The sequence below is a fragment of the Marmota flaviventris genome, chromosome 3, assembly GCF_047511675.1.
Source record: "Marmota flaviventris isolate mMarFla1 chromosome 3, mMarFla1.hap1, whole genome shotgun sequence".
NCBI lineage: Eukaryota > Metazoa > Chordata > Mammalia > Rodentia > Sciuridae > Marmota > Marmota flaviventris.
This window is the reverse complement of record NC_092500.1, coordinates 52,955,238-52,980,687: the sequence shown is the minus strand read 5'-3', so window position 1 is coordinate 52,980,687 and position 25,450 is coordinate 52,955,238. Positions and strand designations below refer to the sequence as shown.

At 37.5% G+C, this 25,450-nt stretch overlaps 1 protein-coding gene across 1 annotated transcript in view; it reads left to right on the top strand.

Moving 5' to 3' along the window:
• Srgap1 (SLIT-ROBO Rho GTPase activating protein 1) overlaps window positions 1-25,450 on the top strand; it is a 285,801-nt gene that overhangs the window by 102,959 nt on the left and 157,392 nt on the right. Inside the window, exon 2 of the mRNA XM_027928469.2 lies at window positions 23,348-23,543. Within this exon, the coding sequence (XP_027784270.1) occupies window positions 23,348-23,543 (196 nt within the window). The remainder of the gene's footprint in view (window positions 1-23,347; window positions 23,544-25,450) is intronic.

The following is a 25,450-nucleotide window of genomic DNA, read 5'->3' as shown; positions in this document are numbered from 1 at the left end:
CCAGAAGTACCAGACGCTACAAAGAAGACAAAAGAAAGAAAGAAAGAAGCCTGAGTCCAGAGCATATCCCAGCCTGGCAGGGGCCTCCTTCAACTTGGCTTTCCCATCTAACATGTTCTAGGATCCTTCATGTCTGCAGCAACTTTTATAGATCCAAAGTAAATGTGCGCTCATTCCTGCCCTCACCCCATCCCCAATTTCGTATTGAGAGAGAAAAACCATATGGGAACTGAGAGTGAACATATGGGTGTGAGATAAAACATACGGGCAGATAGAGGCGTGCCTACGGTACCCGTCTGCTTGTCTTTGTTACTTGTCTAGTTGCTTCTTAATGTGTTCTTTTTCCTCTCATCAATTTTCTTCTTGGAAGATTTGCTTTTTTTTTTTGGTCTCTGCATGATTTTGTCTTGAATGAGATGAGGGATATAAAAAGTCTCCAGAAATTATTTCTTGCCCAGACCTGTATCTCTGTCATATGAGCCTCACAAGGTTCCAAGTCTTGGACAATAATAAATACAGTGGTCAGTGTGAAGCACCAAAAGGACAAAGGGCACGGTGTCACATAAGGATGTTCTGTGTCCCCAGCAATGAGGGCAGCAGTCTCAGGGTATGAATGCAGGACAGTCTCTAACTACCTATTTGCTGTCTTTAAAGGTAGCTGCTTCTCTGGCTCCAAATTTACACCAAGGCAGGATTAAAATTAAAAAACTGAGTTTTTTCCCAAAATGTGACTAAATTTAGGCATCCTTGGTAGGAGATGAGTGGCAGCTCCAAGAAAATACTGTGGCACCCAGTGGTATTATTATGTCCTTCAGATTCTTTCTCAGAAACTTCAGTGGGCCCCCAAAACTTACACTTGCCCCATCCTCCAAGTGCTGCCTCCCTCCATGTGGAATTGCACAGATGTCTTGTGTGAATGCTAAGGCTTACTCCCTAGCCCTTCCTTCTCCCTCCCCAGAAGACTTCAGAATTAGAGTCGCCTCGCTAGAAGGCTGCATCCCACACTTGCTCCTAGTTACAAATTCTCCATTAGGCGCTGCAGGCTGGTTTCCCTAGTGACCATTAACCATGATGAATCATCCTCGTTGATGACTTTGACTTTATGAGCAACTTTACCAAGTGTTTAATAAGGTGAAGTCACATCCAGAAGATAGCATTTTTAAAATACCCTTTGTGGACAGTGAAGATTAGCAGTGAATTTGCCATCCTTTGGTAGAGTCTGCAAATAAGAGGCCATTTGGTTAAATTGCATTACCTCAAGCAATCTATCTTAAAATTGTTTACCTGTTCTAAGTGCTTCTTAAAAAAAAAAAAAAAAGCAAACTGTGGATTGAATCCATTCCTAATACTGTAGGTCATATCAACAGAATGCCGATACTTAGTAATTGCTTATGTTTAAGCTCCAATTTTCCCCCTAGTCTTCTCTTTCTTTATGTGTCTGACTAATGGTGTGTCTATTCCTAATGTTATCCCATTTATCCAAAGCATTTATTGAACTTGGATAATTGTTATCTTTTACATAAGTGAAATGTCTTGCCCCAGGAAAGTACAAATAATTGCATTGTACTTTAGATAGACCATCTTCCAGTTTGGCAATGACAGGACAGGGTGTTTTTTTCATTACCGGAAGGTAGGGATTACATTGCCACCACAGTCATGTGACCCTTGCAAGACACATAAATCTAACATTGAGCAATCTGTTGAATTTCATCCATGCCAGAAAACCAAAATACTATCCTAATCCTGTCCTAATCCTACAGCTGACTGCCCCCACCAAAATTCCTTGCTTTTTCCAAAGAATTTTATTTCTGAACTTATTATTGGGAAAATAAGCTCCCAATTTTAAAAATCCATTTTGAACAGATGTATTCTTCAGGGACATAGCTAATTCATAAATTGAGGAGTCCTGTGCATTTGGTTATTTTTCTGTTTACTTATTTATCTAATTCAGTATAAATGTCAGGACAGCTGATTAAACTTGGAGTAAGTTTTACTATTTCTTTAAGACAGTGGTGAAGCCCGATAGAACGTTTGAAGCTAGGATAGAAACTAAAGAAATCCAATTCAACTGGCATTTATCTTGAAGATTTAAAAATCCATGTCATTGGATTATCCATAGTTATTTTATGAGGATTTACTAGTGTGTTTCTTTCCAGATTTGAAATCCCTACTTGATTGTGTGTATTTTTTTTTAACTTTGGGGAAGCCTTTTTGGATTTATAAGTAATAAACAGAATGTTTTATTATTATGATTCTTCCAAACAAGTGTTACAGTTAATAATAACACTTTCTCTTATTGAAAATGAAATAAGATATCATTTAACTTTATAGCAACCTATATAGCCTTTAATAATAATATTTTCTTTTATTGGAAATGAAATAGGATATCATTTAACCTTTATAGCAACCTATATAGCCTTTATAATATGCATTACCTCTCTTTTAGCAATGAAGAAACTGGTGTTTAGGGAGTTAGATAGGCTCCTCTAGGGTCACAAAGCTAGTAAAGTAGCAGAGGCAGTATTTGAGTATTTTTAGGTATTAAAGCCCGTAGACTTAGTCACTATACTACATTCAGATGAACCCATGAGATTTATCTTCTGACTTTGAAACTTTTAAGCCCATTTCTTTATAGCTTTTAAAACCTCCCAATCCCTAATGAGCATGCTTTGGCATTAAGGTAAAATGACCAGAAATCCTCCAGAAGCCAGGTTGATCCACTTGCCTCCTTGTTTGCTTGGCCTCCACATCTTTGAACATCTGATGAACATTCTATGGAGTCTTACCTATGAAAACGAACCCTCTCATTATGAAAAATGCCCTCTTGTTTGGAACCTTGAGTATAATCAATGTAAAGTAACATCAATAGACATGGGAATGACACAAACATTCTAAATCACCAACTGGAATTCCTAAAGGTGAGCATGGAAATTCTGACTCCCCTTGTTCTTCCCACCAGCATCCTCGCAGGCTAAGGGTTGCCCTCCAGAGGGTCTATGGATTCTTCCACCTTAATACTTTGTCCTTTCCTCTGCTTGCCCAATACTACTACCTGGTCTTTTTCTCCTTTTCATTCTGGTCTTTCTTTTCAGGGACCCTCTTCATCAGTCTTCCCTCCTCGAGTCTGACTTCCCAGGGTGAACACCAAGGTGGTCTTTTTCATGTCATGTTTCTGAAGAAAATCCTTCTACGGTGCCCCTGCCCATCTCTGTGCCTCTTGCTTTCTTAGTCTCCTTTTATCCTACTATACTCAGTAACCTGTGGTAGGCTGAATAATAGCTCCCCCCAAATGTCTACCTCCTAATCTCAGATGAATCACAGGCCAGTGTGATCAAGTTAGGGATTTTGAGATGAGGTAATCCTGGATCACTTAGGTTGCAGTTCTAATGCAATCGCAAGGTCACCGTAAGAGGGATGTGGGAGGATGAATGGAAGAAAAGGTGGAAATGTGACAGTACAGATTATAGTGTGCTTCCAGTCCAGGGCCAATGGGTGTCAGCAGGCGCTAGAGGCTGAAAGAAACCAGAAAAAATCTCCCTTAGATTTTCTGGAGGCACTGGACCTCACAGCACCCCTAAGGTTTGTTGGGACTTCTGACCTTCAGAAATGTAACACAATAAATTTGTGTTGGTCTAGTCTACAAATTTGTGCAAATCTGTTACAGCAGCAATAGAAAACAGATACAAATCTATTCTGCAACTGTTGATTTTCTTTCCCCCTGAACTTATGCTGTCCAAGGAAGTTGATAATAACCTTTAAATTTAAATTGAATTGGATTTAGATATGAAAATTAAAAGTTGCAATTCCTTAATCACATTACCACTTTTCAGGTGCTCAGTACCAGTGGCCAGTGCCTACTGTGTTGGGCAGTGTAGGAGGAGAGCATTTCCATTGCTGTCGTGCATTCTATGGACAGTATTGCTGAAGATAGGATTTGGGCCTTATGTGCTATGCCTGGCCCTGAAATTGACAGGGGTCTAGAATCTACTCAGTTGGAATAATGGAAGCTTCACCCTTTATCTTCTTACCACCCAGCTCTGACCCTGCACAGAGCAGAGGCTGGACCTGCCCTGGAAGCTGGCTTCAGCTATATGGGTGGAAAAATTACAATTATGTACAGGTGGCCCCTCCATGTGCAAGGATTTCTGGTTCAACCAACCACCAATCAAAATTTTTCTTGATCATTATTGTTTAGATTTTGAAAATGGCATGTATCTATCTATCTATCTATCTATCTATCTATCTATCTTATCTTTATTTACAAATATAGAACTATACTGCAATACTAAATATTCCTTTTTCAAACTACATGTTGCAGGGATTCTGATACATGTCTTGTATTATCCATTGAGAATGTTCTTTGTTTATAATCTGGGCTGTTATTTAAATTCTAATGTAAAGAGGACCTTTACACTAAGACACTGGATGCCTCTTAAATAGTACAAAATTACAAAGCAGTTATAAGCTTTAACTTTGACCAATGCTTTGGTGATTGGAGGTGAGAAGCTGGCTGATTCTCTCATTGTACTCTTAAAAGTACTTAGTGAAACCACACTTTCCAATGTGGGAGCTACCAGCATATGTGGCTATCAGGACTCGAAAGATGGCTGGTCCAAGCTAAGATGTACTGGCAGGTTGAAACACAGGATTTTAAAGACCTAGTATAAGAAATTGTAAAACTACTTCGTTATTTACTTTTGAAGTATTTATTACACAATTAAATTATAGTATTTTATGGAGATAATTAAACATTAAAATTAATATTCATCTGTTTCACTTGCTTTACTGTGTCCACTAGCAACTTGTAAATTACATGTATAGCCTACATTTGTGGCTCATATTCTGTTTTTATGTGCTTACTTTCTGAGGGCACTTATCTCCAGCTGGAACATGTCATTTGGGTATGATGCTTTGGCAAGAAAATAAAAACGTATGGAAAGAATATACTCTCCCAACAGCCACAGACCAATATCCATGTGATAGAACATTTAACTCCACAAGAACCACTAGTTCAGAAGGAAGAACCCAAAGAGTACACTATTCCGTAGTTTAATGAATTTCTTTTAAATATGAATAGTATATTTGTTAGATTTTTATCTCCATAGTGTGTTATTCGTCTTTTAACATTTTCTTCAGAACTGAAATTTTAAGTTGGCAAGTGTAGTTTCTTTAAGAGGAAGTTCTAATTTTTTAAGAACATTGGGGGAAGGTTTTACTAAGAACCTTCTTTAAAATATTTATGTTCAATATTTGAAAGAATTGTAAACCTTTTAAAACTTTTTAATGAAATCACCTGGTATGTCTAAATATAACATTGCTGATATGCCCCAAATCTTTCTTTCCTAATCAACATCTTTGTGACAGACAATATTATAGCTGCAAGATTATTTTTGTTTTTGTTGTTGTTGTTGTTTCATTTGTTTCACAAACAAAATCATATAGTTGGAAACAGCAAAAGTTGCTGAGAGAACAGAATGTATTTTGGTATTAATTTCCCCTCCCCCCAAGAGGTTGTAGCAAATGCTGTTGTAAGTGAGAATAGAGGAACAAGGGATTCTAGGAACCTCCCTCAGAACCGTTTCACCTACTAACCAATTGTCATAGGCAAGTTCTTAATTTCTTGTTGCCTTAGTTTACCAATCTGTAAAACTGAGATAATGTACTTGCCTAATAGGATTGGTATGAGAAATTAAAAATAAGGTAATTCAATAAAATAGAATAATGCCTAACATAATTTATACTCATTCAAATTTAGCTACAGTGATATATTATTATTATAGTTGCTCTTATTGTTATTGGATATCTTTTACTTTAATGGAAAATTTAAGTTTTCTAAGTCCTTTGTCATTCATACTTTCTGTCCTTTGTTCATTCATTCATATGAACGTAGGACCCTTCATTCATTAACACCTTTGTTTGAGTACACAAGAGTAGATGTTTATTTTATCTGTTTTAAGGATAAAATAACTTGAGTTCTACAGCGGGTCAGTAACTTGCATTTAGCAACACAGCTGGGAATCCCATCCAGGCTGGTCCATGAATTTCCACTGTACTCAAGAAGCAGTAGCCCAAGAAGCAGACTTAGTAAATCTCAAGAAATCTATTCCATATACTTTACATATACTGATGTGGTGTATATACATTGACACCTAACTCCATAGTTATTTTGTAGGTTTTCATCTTTAAATTATACACCAAAAACAGCTCACCAGTGATTACTTTTGGGTGGCTGAAGGGTGTGTTTATTTTACCTAAATAAAACCCTAGCAAATTCTAAATTTAAACATTGCCCAGCACAGGGTTAACTCTGTATTAAATGATAGTGTCCTCATCTGTCTTAACTGTAACCCTAGTTAAGTGGCATTGACTAACTTTTTTTCTTTTGTAACATGAGAATTCTCCTTTCCTTCCAAAATAAGGACCTGAATCTGTTAAAGTCTTTTTGATCATTTTCAGACATAGAATTTGTCATCTTACTTAACTTTAGGCTGGTCCCAGGGTAGAGGATATAGGCTTTAGAGCCATACAAACTTAGTTCATGATTGAAACTGAGCTCTTTCACTTAACGTTTCATGCCATTGGACTAGTTGCCTAAACTTTCTGAGTCTTCATTTTAGCATCTATAAAATGTGGTTGTTAAAATGCACATTTGGGGACTTTTGTAAGGATTAGAGATAAGCTAATAAAGAGCACAGCCCTCAGGAGGTGACCCGTGATGTGGTTATTGATGCTCTTGGAAATTCTACCTGTATAGACCACTAAGGTCATATCTTCCACATCAAAGTCAGTATGTGAATAAATCATTAGGTAGGTGTTGGAAACTAAAAATGTATATAAATTAGAACTTTTCACATTAGGAAAATATTTGGAAAGATATAGAACAAAATGGTATCAGCATTAATTTCTTGGTGATGATAAAAAATTAAAAATGCTTTTTTTTCTGCCAAGTTAGAACTATTTATAACATACATGTCTGCTTTTGAATAGCAATAAAAGATAATTTCTTTTTAAGTTAAGAGAGTCATTCATACACTTTTTAAAACCACAGAAAGCATTTGAACCCTGTGAATGTGTATGTTATCTAGTTGGGTGATCCCCTATTCTTTGTATTTTTCTAATTTTCTAAGAGAAGTATACTTGCATGAAAGATTGATAATTAAAAGTGCATTTTAATAGGTATAATCACCATTCCAAAATGGAATCTGTAGTGCACTAGAACTCACAAAAATATGGATTCAGAAGAAATATGTGAAGATGTTTCAGGACTAAAGACTTAATAATGTTAGTAACAATAGGGACCATGTATTATTTTCTATTCGAATTTTTGTGTGGATTATCTAATTTAATCTTCATAACAGCTGATTTCAATTGAAGTTTAAGACTAAGTTACAGAAGTTAGGACTCAGAATTTAAACCTGTGCTTTCAAAATATGAAAAAGTCCCAGTCTTGGTAGCAGAGAAAATCTTCACTTATGCTTAGCTGGAGAAACAAAGCTTTCCACAGAATTTATGACCAAATTCACCTGAGACCACATTTTCTCAGCTGCGAACTGTCCATTTAAACCTAAACTACCACTCCATATTCTGAATATTCTTCATAGAATTTGTTTTAATTGGGCAACTTGAAGTTATGGGAATGAATGGAGGTGATTTTAAGCAACATCTTTTTCTTCCTTTAGGTATGAGGGATGGTATAAGAGAAATATGCAGACAGATGTCAATAAAGGGAGAGATTTGTTAAGTGAAAATAGGTGGGAATACTGAAACCTGGCTCTGTACCACTCTGTACTTGAAACTATGGGTGAGTGAACCTGCTTTTGTTCTGTAGCAGGTAATGAACTTGGCAGCTGTCTTCCTCTTAGCCTTCGGTTCTCAGATTAGGAACAGATATTAGGTTTGGTTTGAAGGAAGTTTCATATATGAAATGAGTATTAATATTTCTTTGTAATTATTAAGATTTTCCTTTCTCTTCAATACTTCTATATTCACTTCTAATGAATTTCCTTTTATCCTGGGATTTTTGATTGGTTGGCCTTGTCCATTCTTTGAGAGCATGTGCATTTTTTTTTTTTGTATTTAATTTAAAAATCATTTCTTGGGCTCTTAGAAGGGGACAGTGTCCTAGCTTATTCATCTTCGCATGAAAGCGACCAGCATGAGTCATTGTTGGCACTTGATACATTTTTGTTGAGCCAGTGGATAGGCCTTTGTTGCAATGCAGGGAGACTTTTCTAGGTTGGAGTTGCCTGATGGTGGCACAGGCAAGTTGTTCTGGAGGATAGTGAATTCCAGGCAGGCAAGGACTTGGGGGCATTTGACAAGTAGGCCGTAGATGGGACCCAATGTCTAAGGCTTGAAAGTTTGGGATTCTGTGACTTCACTATTTCTCTAATATATCCAAAGAGGAGAGGGAAAAAAAAAGTTTGTCGGACTGCAGATTATCCTGTAAGGCCTTTTTTAGCAACAATAGTTACTGGGTTTCGTGGCAGTTCTGGGAGCAGAGGACTTTTCTCTAGTTTCTGGGATCAGCATGAGTAGTGTCCATCTTGAAAAATAGTTCCTGTATGAGGACTTTCAGGTTATGATTGAAAGTTGGGCTGAGCCCCAGGAGATAATGTGAGGGAGAGAAACTGTTTTACTATTTTCAATGCTCAAAAAAATTAGTATGAGGAATTTTAGAATAAGTCAAATCACTGGCATCTACGTTACAAGTAAATTGACTTAAAAACCAGAAAATACTCAGATGTAGTAGGGCACACCTGTACTCCTAGCTACTCTAAGGCTGAAGCAGGAGGGTTGCAAGTTCAAGGCTAGCCTTAAAACATAGCAAGACCTTGTCTCAAAATAAAAATTAAAAGGCTGGGCAGTGGTAGGAGCACCCTTGGGTTAAATCTCCTGTACTGGAGGAAACAAACAAACAAACAAACAGAAAATAATAGGACTCATTCAAGATGTCACTGTAAATTGTTTTATTTAGCTTTCTGTACTTACTTACATCACTGATTATTCACAAGGTCCCCCCAGATTATCCTTGATCTAAATCTAAATCTTCTTCCTCTTATATTTATGACAATTAAAAATATATTAATTTTGCCCAAAAAACTTAGAATTTCTATGTATCAGAAGTTGCAGAATGTTAGGCCAGGGGCAAAATCTGGTGCAAAAATTTGTTTGGCCTGTGCAGTATGTTGTTTTAATTTAACTAGTTGCATGTGTTTAAAATTTTGGAGATTTTACCCAAAAATCTAGACTTCTAGATTCTCACGCAAAAAAAAAAAATATCGGAATTGACATAACTACATCAGGTTAGATGAGGCATGTGCCGCCACTTAGCCACAGTCATCTTAACAGTCTTGTTATTTTATACCCTGCCTGCTTCTCTCATCCTGTCTGTCCTCTGAGGGCATCTGAGTTTGGGACCCTAGCTCTATACGTAATGCTCTCAGGTAGGTCTTCAGACTGCTAGTGGCTATTATTTCTATCCCACAAGGGTCCTGCTAAACAATGTAGAGTGTTTCATTGGATTTGGGCAGAGTGTTCCGCCTTTGGGATGATCCCAGCCAGCCAACCATATAACCAGAGTGAGGAATAAAAATCTATTCCTCCTGTGCTGTGCTGCTGGTGTCAGGAGGACCCTGGTGTAGGCCACGAGGCCTGAAGTGCCCTGCAGGCTGCTTGTTCGCCTAAGCTCACGGTTCCTTGGCACCTGCACGTGGGGAAGCGTCCAGTGAAGTGGCAGCAGGCTCCGTTCCAGCCATTCACACAGCTTTCTGAATGCCGGCAGCCAAGAGAACATCAGCTGTGCCTGTGAGTAGTGTGGGTCCCTGCCAGAAACATCGAAACTTAAAAGGGAAAAAATGGTACTGTGGGCCAACGTGGAAGGCTTTTGGTGATACTGAATTGGGCCCGTTTGTACAGAGAAGGAAGAGGGTGCAGAGCTTTCTGTTGGACTCTACCTGTTTTGAATGGCCTTACCCTGTGCCCCTGAGCTGCCAAGATAATTAAGAAGCCAGAGTAATTTCTCTTTGGTCTCAGAGCTACTTTAAAATTAGGGTTCTGGAAAAGAAGATCATGAAGGAATCTTATGGCAGATTCCATGGAGATGGAAGTTGCATATTCAGGATCCATTCTGATTGCACCTAGATTTCTACGGGTGGATCATCTTATAACCCATCAACCTTCACATTGGTTCTAAGAGAAAAAGAACTTGTGCTTTTTGTTTGACCTTGAAGTTTCAGTCTCACACCGACCCAAGACTGAAGTCTGATACTTGGAACTTGTTAAAAGCAAAATATACTCTTTAAAAAAGTCTAAGAGCCTGGGGCTGGGACTGTAGCTCAGTGACAGAGTGCTTGCCTAAATAATTATTTAAATAAATAAATAAAAGTCTAAGAGCGGGAGTAGCTAACACCCCTCACCCCCACCCCCCACCCCTGTGTGATTTGGTGACTTCCTGACACCTCCATAACTCACTTCACATTTGTTTGTACCCCCTCTCCTCATCCGTCCTTCCTGATGTCTTCTAATTTCTCTTGCTCACCTAGATTCTTTTCTCTCTTTGGTTTTCCATTTATCCTTTCCTGCCCTCTCCCCACAATCTGTGGGTCCATTGTTTCCTGTTTTCATTTTTTTACTATTCCACTTCTTACCCAAGACACAGGAAAACCTAAGAGGGAGAACATACAGTGTGGGCAGAGAGCTGAGAATGAGGCGTTAAATGAAAAGGCAGCGTTTAGATCGTAGATGCATAATTAGGGGGAGAAGTGGGGAGAACTATTTGGTACTGAGGATTTGGATGGAGGAGGACAGCATTTCTCCAGCAGTGTACCAAGAGCTGTTTATGCCTCTGATCATGTTTTAAAATGAATCTCTTCCAGATAAGAACAGCTATATAAAAGAGTGGGTGTGGCAGAGGCTGTAATGCTAATATTGTATTTAAGATCTAATTAAAGGGTTTACAAAGAAGTAGAGGTGTGAGACTGGAAAATGCTGGCATTTTCACCTTTTGAAATGATATTTTGTTGTAGAGATTTAATGGTACAACATATTTAAGTCTTTTAAGTGTACCTTTTTGAAAGAAATCACAAGTTGAATAGACCACAAAATGAATAGGAAAGACAGAAGACAGGTGTTTAAAATCATTTGTAATTTTAAGCCACTTTAACTCAAAATTTAAACCTAATTATATTGATACAAAATACAATTTTGATGATATTATGGTGCTTACAAATCCTCAACATTCTATGAAATGCAGTGGACACTGCCTTTCCTTCTCTATATCAGCATAAAATGGTGTTAAAAATCTGTTGTCCAAGATTTGGCAGGACACGTCATTTCCTGATGATTTCTTTAGTTAGAACATAGTTCTACAGCTATCTTTCCTATGTATGAATAATCTGACACCTCCATAACTCACTTCACATTTGTTTGTACCCCCTCTCCTTTTTAACTTGTTAAATAAATACACTGAGGTATTCTCTATAATAAATGAATGAAGGGCTGAATCAAGATACTATCTCTTATCACTTCAGAATATTTACTTAATACAAGTAGATGGCCAAGCCTGCCTACCTTACCACCACCTGCAATAGGGCAGACTGCCATCTGTGCAATACCCTGACCCCTCTAGATACTACTCACAGCCCTGGACTTTTGGATAAGCTGTTTCCTTCACCCATAATACCCTTCCCAAAGCTGCCCCAACTGGGAAGATTCCTGCTTAGCTGAGTAGCTCTAGAGTCTCCTTGGAGCCCTCCCTTATTTACCTGGGCAGAACTTGTTCCTTCCTACATAGTCACATGGTGCTTTCTCCATGCTCCCACTGTGGGGCTTATTACATTGTATTGTAAACAATGTTAATTATAAAATGACTGTTACAGCCGTTTTCATTTTTTTTTTTTTACTATTCCACCTCTTACCCATGATGTATGTATATATAAAATTTAGGGAATGTATATATAACATTTAGGGAATGCCTTGACTCTGTCAGTAATACAGTCATTCCAAAATGTAAGCAGCCTACACCTATAATCCCAGTGGCTCTGGAGGCTGAGGCAGGAGCATCATGAGTTCAAAGCCAGGCTCCACAACTTAGCAGACCCTGACTCTAAAAAAATATATAAAAAGGGCTGGGGATGTGGAGATGTGATTCAGTGATTAAGTGCCTCTGGGTTTAATCCTTAGTACACCCCCCCCCACCCCTCCCAAAAAAAGGCAGTTACGTTTTCATGTATCTGTAGACAGGGAGCTGGATGGAAGGCCCTGAGGTTGTTCAGAGCCCAGAACCTCGAAGATGCTCAGTAACGTTTGCCAGATGATTTCCTCAAGTATTTTCATATTCACTTGCCCCCTGTTGAGTAGACATGTTGAGTGACCTTTGCTGAATTTTTTTTTTCAGATTATGTGGGTAAAAGCTGGATGTTTATGCTGGACTATAAGTGTGCTTTGAATATATAGTTTGGCTCATATCTGAAGATAAAGTACAAGACTCACTACACAGGTTGTCTATTTCTTGGTGTTTTGCAAAGAAAAAATAGTGAAGAAGAAAGTTAATATTTCTGACATTTCAACAAGCTTGATTGATGTTCAGTATTTGCTAAGGGCCTGAGAAATCTTAAAAGATGTGCATGTATTGGGGTGTGAATGATATATGTATATATAAAATTGCCCTCAAGTCTGTAAGAATTTTGTTGTTCTGTAGCCTAAAGCTTTGAAAGGCATTTTTTTTCTTTATGACCCAGAATTGTGGCTCTCTGTTGTAAGATAGATTTTCAGGGAACACAGGTAACTAGACTACTTTCTGGCTTTCCTTTGCTCCTGAGCCAAAGCCCAGGTGACTCATTTGAAGTTGAAGTTGTATTGAAGCCTTCATTTATTGAAATGTAGTTAAATCAAAATAAGAAATAAAACTGGCAATACAATCCAAAGTCTCTAACAGAAGTCTAAAGAAAATTTAACCAAATGATTAGTATTTTCTTTATCAGTTTCCTAGATTAAGGTATTCTCTTATGGCAGAAACAGACATAAAATATACCTATTTGAGAGAAGTATAAAACATTATGATGTTCAGTGAATTTAACTGGACTAAATAAAATAAAATGTACTTTATGGCAGAAGTAATGCCTAAGGGGCATTTCCAGAAGGAATACAGGGAACAAAGAATAAAGAAGTCACAATGGAAGGGAGGGTGTCGCCCTCAGTCAGGGAAGGGAAATCATTTTGTTAATTTGATTCTAAGCTCAGAAGTGCATAACTAAGCATTTTGATTTCTTATTGTGTTTACTGAGTCAAATATATGCTACATAGTTATTTAGTACCTACCAGGTGCTATGTGGAAACCTAGAAGTATGTTATTTGTATTCAAGCAGTTTATAACACTTATAGTTCAAAACTTTACAGTAATTAGAGCATAATAACAATAGTATAATGATTTTGAAAGAAAATAAATGACTTAAATACATAGTTTTCTAGAAAGGCATGACATTCAGGGAATTCAAGGAAATTAACTTTAGGCCCTTAGCTAGATTTGGACAAATATTTTAATTTGGGGGAGGGAGTCTTTTGGTTTTAGTTTTAAGAAAGTTATAGAAATGATATGAGACATTTGGCACTTATTTGATGCATGAAATCTTTCATTAATGGATATACATTCTAATATATTTTAAATATTCTAATAAAGTGTCTAGAAAACCAGGCCTGGCTCACTGAAGCTTGCTTTGTGTGATTACACACTATGTATAATTGTTCAACAATTTTGCAGCATGGACATTGGAGTCAGATAAACCTGAATGGGAATCCAAGTTGTATTACTTAATAGTTGTCTAACTTTGAACAAAATACTTAGCCTCTTTCTGTTTCAATATGGTGTTCCTATAATAGAGGGTACTACATAATGGGATTGCTGTCAGAATTGAATGTGATAAGCATTTCAAGTACTTACCACAGGGTCTGGAACATAGTAGGAACTAAATAAATACCCTCTTGTTAAGTGTAAATGGTAAATTGCCTGGGACTCTAAATTGTTTTCTAGTAGACACTTTAAAATTGTAATTACTGCAGTAAGGGAAATAGCTTTAATTTGAAAAAGCCTTAATTTGCAATTAATTTAGTACAAAAGGTTTTAAGTAGTTTCAAAGTTTTCCATTCTTAAAACTTAGAGGAACAACATGTGTAAACTTTTGTGTTTACTTCATAAGACTTCATGTTGAGTTATATTAGGAAAGAAAGTCAATGTTTAGGGGATGCCTTGACTCTGTCAGTAACACAGTCATTCCAAAATGTAAATTTTATATTCTCTACAGATCAGTGATTCCTACACACTGTCTTTTTCTGCTAGTGAAAATCAATCTACTATTAAGGTCTTAAATGTCCTCACTTAATTATGGGGAAGTTAATGAAACTCTGCCTCTTGTGCATTCTAAACACCACCACCACAGTGGATCGTTGAGATCTGAGCTTCCTTAAACTGTCCTTTCCTACCAGGTAGTTAAACTGCAATCATTGATCACTTTAATTTATTGCCCTTTTATCTTGAGCAGCTTTCATTTGGGAAAAAAATACAAATTTATTTCACATAATTTATATGCAGATGTTAATAGGTCAAAATATAATACTTGGCTTTCAAAAGCTATGAAAATGTATATCTTTATAGTAACCTTTTATTCTAAAATAATACTGAGGTTTACATCATTTCATATGAAGGTATTAAAATGAAGACTTAGAAAATGAATATAGTCTCTCAGTAACTATCAGATATTTTTATGAAATTTAATTTCACTTTGGAAATAATGAAGATTACTACAAAGACAGTTTCTTGCCTTATTTTAATCCAAAAGAGGATTTTCCCATAACTTTACTGCCCCCAAATATGCTGATCACTTCTAGTGTTCTAGGATGAAACTGTGATTTTCAGTTTGGGATATTAGCAACTTGATTTCATATAGGTCTATTGTTCTATGTACTTTGCTTAAACTGTTGATGATAACATGATTTTAAAGTGGAAGACCTCGGGGAATCTTAGGTTCCTTGAGGCAGTGACTTGGAAGGTTATTTTTTGTCCATCCAACCTAGACTTCCTTCCCTGGAACCTAACCATCTGGACCAGGGTATCAAAAATACCATTTTGAGTTTATCTAAGAAACTATATTTCCATCCCCCACATTTGTAAGCTTTTCAAATCCTACCTATTCTTTAAAGCTTCTTTGGAAGCTCTCCTGATGATTTCCAGTTGGCCAGTGATCAGTCCTTTTATAGAAGCCCTTTATCCTATCCTTTACCATCAAATCTGGAATCTGTATTTTTTTCATTACTCATTTAATGATAATCAGCCAATCCAGTGTTTTATACAAAGGAAAGTATTTTTCTATCTCATCTCCTTGAAGCCTTCCATTGCATTTGGAAGAGGAATATGACGGCTAGTAGTGGCCATTTTGCCATTGAGGAAACAAGAGTTGTTCAGGAATGGATACTCCTTCAATGTCTCACCTCTTCGAACTAGAGCTGTGGTGCTCAGACTTCATATCTATACTGTGTTTGCCTCATAGGTAAGTCTTGCCTTCTGATCAAGCCAGTCAACTCTTCAAAGACCTGTTTTTTGTTATGTACTGGGGATTGAACCCAGGGGCGCTTAACCACTGAGTCACATCCCAGCCCTTTTTAATATTTTATTTAAAGACAGGGGCTCAGTGACTTGCTTAGGGCCTCACAAAGTTGCTGAGGCTGGCTTTGAACTTGCGATCCTCCGGCTTCAGCTTCTCAAGCCACTGGCATTATAGGCATGCGCTACCTTCCAGATTCTTCTTATGAGAAACTTAGTTGCTAATTTACTTATATCCTGGAGGATCACTGTCCAACAGATGGGCCACATTGGTAATTTTAGATTTTTTTTTTTTTTGGTAGTTTGGAGAAGGTGGGAGGAGTTTCCAGGGAAGGAGAATAAACAGCCATCTTGACAAACATTACAGAAATGAATTTAAGAAGAGTCAGGAATGTGGAGGTGCTGCCTGCAATCCCAGTAACCAGCAGGCTGAAGCAGGAGGATGGCAAATTCAAACCCAGACTAGTCAGTTTAGCCAGACCCTGTCTCAAAATAAAAAATAAAAATGTAGCTCAGGACAAAGCACCCTTGGGTTCAGTCCCCAATACTTTAATTAATTAATTTAAGGACATGCCAGATAGAGGCACAGTCTAGATATATTTAAGAAAGCAGAGATGCAGGCTGGGGTTGTGTGGCTCAGTGGTAGAGTTCTTGCCTCGCACACTTGAGGCTTTGGATTTGATCCTCAGCACCACATAAACAGATAAAAGAAAGGTATTGTGTCCGTCTACAACTGAAAAAAGAATTTTTAAAAAGAAAGAAAGCAAAGATGCATTCAAGAGAAATGGCAGGCTATCTCAGAGCAAGAAGCAGCACCCCCTTGGTCTGTGTTGTGAATATTTATAGACAGTGGCTAAGGGCCTCACTAGAGGTAGAGTCAGGGCAGAGTTACATAATTTTGTGTCAGTTTTTCTCCCACTTGCATATTACCCTCACATCATGTTACTTTTTGAGGGCAAGGATGCAGGCCAAGGACCAGGGCCAAGAACACGGGCCGGGTTGCCCAAGAGTTGCTGGTTGTGCATTCCAGTGGTTCATGGGTGCTTCTCTTTTGAGACTCAGTATAGCTTTCTTTCTCTGTATCCCCAAATTCCTATCTCATAGGTGAAATTTAATAACTTTGCGTAATATAATATACCCAGGATTTTATAATTTTAACATTAATATAAAAATAACTGGCATTTCTTCTTTTAGTGGTCCTAAGATTTTGAAGGTAGTGTGTATTTTGCACTCACAGACTGGCCACATTTCAAATGCTGAATGGGATTAGTGACTGTGTGTTGGATAGACCAGCTCATAAGATTTCTCCATAATGTAGTTGAAATGCACTGTGCCTCAATAACAAATTAAACAGAAATACAGTGATCATTAGTTCCACACCAGAAGACAGAAATAAGTGACTCATACATAAAATATAGGAGGCATGGGGTAAACATGGATACCCTTCATTCTGATGAGGGTTTTTTATCATTATCGTCTGTGGTTTGTTTGCCCAGTAATTCATCATTTGAATGGGGAGCCATAAAGTTACAAAGGAAACTTTATTTCATGAGGTGTAGAATACTTAACATTTTACTTATTTATTTGTGTTATTTTCTGGAATGCAAATTCAAGTACTTATCTTCCTTGCTCAGAATTGTTCCATTCTTCCCCACCAGAGTTCCAGAAGTTACTTGGTGAAAAGATTGACCTAGGAAGAAAGATTTCACTCTGCAGCATACCATATGTGGTCCTTTCTGACTCACATAGCCCATGACTAGAACTGTCCTTTATCCAGAGCTGGACTTCGGCAGCAGAGATGTTCTTGTAGCTCTCTTCTCTCCCATACCCTTTAGCCTTGAATGCTCTTCTTCTTTGGGTCTGGCAGCAGACTTCTGCTAGGTCAATCTCAGGATTGCCTCCTGAGTGCTTCCCTCTTTACTCGGCTAGGAATACTTCCTCTCTCCATTACTTCTCATTGCTCCTTGACATTCCTACAGCAAGGCTCTGAAGGTCACTATCTCTCCTTATCTGTTTGTGCCTCCTTCTTGAGGGTAGGGCTCATGACTTTCATTCAGTCTGTTGTTTAGTAAGGAGTCTGGCCCTAGGAAATAATCAGTATTTTTCCAATGAAAGCCTGTTGGTACTAGTACTATATGTTCATCTGTTTCAAAGTGGTTTCCAGAGGCAGCATACTTTTTACTTATATCATCATTTAATTCTCACCACAGTCTTGTGAGGTAGGAATGATTATCCTACAAGATGAAACTTTGAAAGATTAAGTGACTTGCTCCATACCACATGAATTTTAATAGGTGACACTGTAACTCCAACCTGGACCCATTCTGATGTTACCTAATTTCTGTGCAGAGTGTAAGAGAAGCATAAATCTTTCAGATCTCTAGTGAAATAGAAAAATGGCCTTTGCTTATTCAGTCCGTTCACTTAAAAAAAAAAAAATCAAAGCTTGCCTTTATGGATTTTTTTTTTTTTTTGCTCCAGATTTTTGGCCTAAGAAGCGTATTTCACAAAGTTGCACCTGGTGTTTAGTTAGCCTGCAGTCACCAGGTTGTATAAATATTCACATGAGCGATGAGCATGTGAATAATCAATGGAACTAGTAAGAGTCTCATTGGGTTGTTATTTTCTTGAAGACATCTCAGTGCTCTCCCCTGTCACTTGGAGAAATTCCTTATATGTTTGGGTAAAAGTATTAATACATCTTAACAGAATGTAGACTTTTTCACTAACTGGCCAAATGAGAATATGAAATAACTGAGATGGTTTGTGATGCTTTAGAGCTACTATTTCCTAGATGATTAAGAGGATCACAGAAGCCTATCACTTACATGCCCTGGTCTTACTTGTTCATTCAGTAACACATTCAAGAAACAGCCAGGCAGGACCTGTCTTTCCATGCCATTTACATCATTCTGTGGTCTTGCACCAATTTATTTTAAGAATTAAGACTTCCCTTATTGGAGCAGTAACAAGAAACTCCACCATTTCCTCTATTTCTGGGCAATTCCATTTTATTAAGTAAGTATTAGTCATTGGATTAGTCATTTTATAGCTTTGAGGAACATTATTTTTATTTATTTTATTTATTGTTTGAAATCACGCTCTTGTAGGTTTTTCTTATTCAATTATTTTTAAAAAATATTTTGTTGATATACCTTTATTTTTTATTTATTTACATGTGGTGTTGAGGATCGAACCCAGTGCCTCACACATGCTAGGCAAGCGCTCTGCCACTGAGCCACAATCCCAGCCCCAGTTCTTGTTCAATTATTGATGTTGATTGATTCTGTTTGATACTCTAGTAGAACAGGAAAGACTTAACAGTCATTTTTTTTACAAAGAAATTTGAGCCCCCATTATAACAACCATTATGATTATTTAGTGGGTCTTGACCTAGATTTCAAATAATGTCTGCTCTCAGCCTTCTCCAAGTTCACATTTTTCTGCCTGAAAGATGTTGCACCATTCTATGCAGGTATGTGGGAGTGATGGTGGAAGCCCTTTCTAGTATTCTGTTTGGAAAATCTTTTCCATACCATTAGACATGGTAGCAATTAATATACAGATGATGTTGGCCAATAAATAGATTTACTGTTTTGTTTACAGATAAATTCAAGATGAAATAAAAATATTGAGGTGAGAGTCATTTTATGCAGACATCATTTAAAAGGGCTTATTAATATATTATCTAATTTGACAAAAAAGTATCCAAAACATCCTAGGCATGGAAATGTGAACTTGTTTTTATTATTATGATGACCATCATTAAACAGGAATTTATCAACAACTAAAATTTTATGGAATTGTAATATAGCTTTTTTTAATATAACAGGTATTTTTAGATATAATCTACATATTAGATACTTTACCAACTCTGTGATTTTTTGGTATATTCAGAGTTTTGCAACCATTACCAAAATCAATTTTAAATCATTTTCTTCATCTGTGCCCTCCAAAAATCCTGCATTCATTAGCAGTAACTTCCCTTTTCTCCCCAAGTCCACCAACCCTAGGTAAACACTAATATTTCTGTCTCTATGGATTAGTCTATTCTGGACATTTCACATGAATGGAATCATAGATCATGGGGTCTTTTGAGAGTGGTTTCAGTCTCTAAGCTTACATTTTCAGGGTTCATCAAGGCTGTGACATAAATCAGTATTTCATTCCTTTTTATGGTTCAACAATAGGCTATCATATGGCTATTCCATGTTTTGTTTATCTGTTCGTTGTTGATAGACATTTGAGTTGCTTCCATTTTTTGGCTATAATGAATAATGCTGCTATACACATTCATGTACAGCTTTTTGTGTGGAAATATATTTTCATTTCGCTCAGATGTGTACCTAGGAGTAGCAGTGCTGAATCATCTGCTAACTCCATGTTTAACGTTTTGAGCAACTGCCAGAAAGTTTTCCTGTGTAACTGTATCACTTTCCTTCCTACAAAAAGCAACGTATGAGGATGCCAATTCTCCACATCCTCCCCAGCACCTGTTATTGTCTTTCTTGCTGTAGCCATCCTAATGGGTGTGAAAGATTGTCTCATCACGCTTTAGAGTTGCATTTCCCCGATGACTAATAACATTGAGCAACTTTTCAAATGCTATTGGCTATTTTGTGTATCTTCTTGGAAGAAACATCTATTGATACCCTTTGCCTACTTTTTAAATTGAGTTTTTGTTTTTATTGAGTTACAAAAGTTCTTGGTGTACTCTATCTACAAGTCCTTTATCAGATATACTGTGGGGTGTCTTTTTATCTTCTTAGTGGCTACAGCTGTATATTTTGTAGCCTACTTATTCCTCAAAGCATTATGTTCTCCAAACATTAAGTGTGGGCTGGTTTCAGCTCCTCTTTCCATAGTTCCTTTATTATTGTACTAATCACAGTGTAACATGATTCTAGGATTTATCTTCCCTATAAGATGGAGCTGTGTCTTACAAATCTTTTTATTTCCATAGTTTGGGACTCTGCCTAACACAAAATGGGAGCACAGTAATTGCTTGTTCCACTAAACTAAAATGAACCTTGATTTTTTTTTTTTTTTAACAATCCAGATCAATACTAATACAAGAAAGCTGATAGAAAGGGTCTTAATAGACTTTCAAAGAATCTTGTGTAGGGAGGGAAGCTGCAAACCCCGGTATAGAAACAAGACTCTATTTTTCTAGAAATCACTCCTTGAGGTTTCACTGGTGCCAGCCCTAACCTCTAATGCAAACACTTGTGGCCCTACTGTGAGTTTCCTGGTGTGGGCCTCAGTGCACCATGGACTGCTGCTCTCTGTTCTAATAGCAGGCTAACATTTATTTTACTCGTCTATGCATTCATTTAAAAGTTCCACAAGCAACTTGCTACCTTGTAGCTCTGATGTGGTCTAAGGAATCCAGTTTTTCCTTCTAACAAGGTATTTCCTAAGGTAGTAGTTTTCTATCAATTTTTTTTTAAATGATCTGTTTAAACATCCTTTTCTTGTTTGTCAAACCTTTTCCAAATTGAAAAGTTAATCAAAGGGTTCTCTTCCACATTCTAGAGCATATTTATTTTCTCACAGAGATTCTCTAGATTCTGTCACTGTACAGTTTCACTATTATTGAAATGCTACAAGTGTCTTTACTTTGATTGGAAAATTATGACACCATGAAGTAACATTTACTCTCCATAAAACAAAGATGAGGATTTAATTGTTTAAACTCAGTCCTTCTCAGAACTCTGTAGTTCTTAATTTTAAATCTTGGTATAAATAAGCAAAAGAATATTTTAAAATGAGACTCAATAAGAAAACCTATGTAATTTTTGATGTGATTTGTACTCTCAGCTACTTTTATTTCCTATTAAGCAGTAAGGCAGTTTAAACACACTCACACACACACACACACACACACACACACACGTGGGGTGGGGGGAGCAAGAAGTAGTTGATAGCCTAAGATGATTGATTTATTTTCTCTTAGCACAGCAAGATGTTCTAAAATTACTTCATCTCAAAAGACTTACTGGAATTCCTGAATGAGAAATACCCCCATCCCCCCCCCCTTTTTTTTCCTTTATGAAACAAAAATAGCTCTGTATTTTTGGGAGAAAGAGTTTGGCAGATATGCTGATCATAATACTGTATTGGAAAATACTTACTTTGATTGACTGAAAACCAGATGCAATTCATGGTAGTTAAAAGCCAATGATAAGGTGTTGACGCTGGTGTCCACACACTTCTGCAAGGTTAGTAAGAGTATCCCTCAATCTGACATGGAGAAATCAAGAGAAAAATGGGAAATACTTCCATGTCTTGGTCCCCCACAAGAACGCCGCCTGGAGCATAATGTTATCGAGGGTGCGATTTCATGTCTTCTTTACCGGGACATAAGCCAGGCACAGTACAGCTGCTTCAGATCATGGCATGGATGGAAGGAGGGCAGAAAGCATTTGTTTAGTCAAACTCAGAGATCAAGGTTGGAGGTCCTGGGGGAACTACTTACTAACTAAAATTCTTAAAGTGTTTAATCTCATTAAATTTTAGTGTACTATGTGTAAAAGTGGAAGGTGATGCTAGTTCCTACTAGTAGAATAGCAAATCCTGCATTACAATGAGCTGTTGTTAAAAATCAGCAAATTTCCTGACCATCTCTTCCACTCAGAACTTGATCACCAGCTATCATGGATTTGATTAGGATGTATAGGCTTCATGAGTATGTATAGTCAGCTCAGTCCTTCTCCATTGAAGAAGGATAATAGGGAAGAAATTGAAGAAGTATTATTTGGGCATTGATTTCTACTAACTCCACCAAATTAGATTCCATGCCCTCTTACAGGGAACGCGCATTGACCCTGGGGAAGATGTGATAAAGAAGTTTTGCAGTATATATTCTTTCTTTGGGGTTAGCCCTGGATCTCAGAACAAAAAAACAAGTCAGTGGTTATAGTTACTGTATCTCCCTTTCCAAAACACACATTTCTTTGTAACAGTCATTTACAGATATTTTTGCATGCCACATTTTTGCTTTCATGCTTTTTCAAAATAACTAAATGACTAAACCTTCCTGTTCCTAATATATGAAAATTGTCAAAGGATTCTTTCATATTTTTATGTGCTGATAAGGGTGCTAGTTTGAACGATGTGTAAAAAAACTGAAGGCCAAGTGAATAGGCCTTGAAGTTATGAACAGAATGATAAAGTAGAATCTGAGGGTACCCCATTATGAATGGATTATTTAGATATAGAAAGAAGTTATGTTTAGGCACAGCATTCCACTAATCCCCGAAGCTATGGGTTTTACAAATGAGAAGTTGATGCACCAGATGCCAGCCTCTGTGTGTGCCAAAAATCTTGTAGTTGCTCAAAAATCTTGAAGGAATGATGTCGATTTCTTTGCTATTTGAACTCAAAGTAGTTGAGGTAAAATGCTGCTGAAAAAATTACAGTGTATTCAGCTACCAAAGATGTCCTATGTTATCTCCTATGAATAGTTATCTGCTTTAATTATTCCCCCTCATGACCCCATGCGTGTTTGTGGCATTACAGATGTGACCCACATTTCTATTCTAATTTACTACATTCTTTCCTAAGTCTCATCTCATACTTTTAAAGGATCAGCAGACATTTTATTTAAGGAACCGACCTGGACATAGCACTCTAATAGAGGTGGAGCACACAACTAAATATACAACAGGATTCAATCCTTGTACCTTGTCCATACCAGCACACCTCAATAATTTTCATGAAATCATCCAGTCGCTTCTCTTCTTTTCATAGAAATCCGAGCTCAACTGGTAGAACAACAAAAATGCCTGGAGCAGCAAACAGAGATGCGAGTTCAGCTCCTCCAGGACCTGCAAGATTTCTTCCGGAAAAAAGCCGAAATTGAGACCGAATACTCTAGGAACCTGGAGAAGTTGGCTGAAAGGTTCATGGCAAAAACGAGAAGCACCAAGGATCACCAGCAGTACAAGTAAGAGAGACTTGACTCAAATGCACCTTTTCAAGATGATATCCAGCCTTTTAAACAAATCCTATTGGTTTAAGACTTTTTTATTTTTATCTGAGAAGATATTGGTAGACACATCCCTATAAATAAAAGCAACCCTTTGCATTTATAGGTCCTGGACATCAATTTATCATATTTTAAAATAATGGTATTCTCTTAAAGTTATTCTGTTTCCATACATACATATTTAACATATTCATATTATGTTCACTCATAATCATTTTGCTAAAACCTTTATAATAATATGTGTGTTATGTGTGTATATTATATATTTATTTTTTTCAGTACCAGGGCCCAGGCATGCTAGGCAAGAGCTCTGTCACTGAGCTAAATCTCAGACCTTTTTTATAAGTTTATTTTTCAGATAGGTCTCCTTAAATTTCCCAGGCTGACCTCAAATGATCCTAAAATCAAATGATCCTCCTGCCTCAGCCTCCCAAAGGCTGGGATTATAGGCATGTGCTACTGTGCCCAGCCTCCAATACACATATATTTATGGATAAGTTTATATATAAGAAGACCAAAAAAAAAAGTGTTTGTAAAATTCTTATTTTGTTTCTTTGGGTTCTTTTTTTATTTTTTGAGATGGGGTTTCACATGTTACAAGGCTGGCCTTGACTCATGATCCTTCCATCTCAACCTCCTGAGTAGCTGGATTACAAGCATACACCACCACACCTGGCAGTAAAATTCTTGATTACAGGAAACTAGTAGTTAAAATCAGTCACAGGTAGATATTTGAAAGGGCAAATTTGAAATAACTGCTTTTCAAGCAAAGACCTTAAGATTTCTGTAATGATTTTATATGAAATGAAGCAATAAGGGTTTGTTTAGCACTCCCCACCTTACCCACCCAACATGTTTGTGATCATTGCAGTTGAAACCGATTTAAACAAGAGCTTAGCAGTCGAGGTAGCTCACAACTGTAATCCCAACAGCTCAGGAGGCTGAGGCAGGAGGATCACAAGTTCAAAGCCAGCTTCAGCAACTCAACAAGACCCTAACTCAAAATAAAAAATAATAACGGCTGGGGATGTAACTGGACTGTTAAGTCAATCCCCAGTACAAAAAAAAAAAAAAAAAAAAAGCTTTTAGCAAAATGTGTAAGTGAACGTAACTAAACCTTAGCATTAATTTAACAAACACATGCAGGTTATTCTATTAATGAATTTTACTTTATAATTGAAATCCTGGAGACAGAGAAGGCCCACAGCTCCAGTACGAGTGCTCCATCAGGGGAAGCACAGGACACCATAGACAGGTAGCCTGAGATCCACTCTATGGTGGAGGTGGGGGAAGGTCCCGGAAGAAGCCTTATCTCAGTGGAGACCTGAAGGACTAGTTGGCCAGTAAAGGGGAGCTGAGGAGGACTTCAGGCCAGGGGAGCTTCATGGGTAAGGGACCACAGCAGAAGGAGTAGTGAGGGGTGAACAGAGTGGCTACAGGCATACATTGGGGCTGATTGTGGAATTCTTACCATCTTCCTGGGCAGTTTTGATTTTATTCTGAGGTCATGAGAAGCCTTTGGAGAGTTTTAAGTAAAAAATGGGACCCGCCCTCACCTGCATTTTAAAATGATGACAAAGACCAAAGGTAGAATAATGGACTGGAAGAAGACAGAGGGAGAAGGAACACAAGGGGCCTCTCCCTGTAAGGGCAAGAGCCAGGCACCCCATGGGCAGAGACAAATGGACCTTGTTCGGGAGATAGTAAAAAGGCAACATAGACTTTCATTTCTGGAAATACAGTGGGCCAGATAATCTGGAAAACACTTCTGCCACAAAACTGCTGGGAATGCTGGTTAAAATATAATCGGCATCTTTTTCATTGTACAGCTGTCCCCATGGGAAAGCAAGGGAAATTTTTAGGGC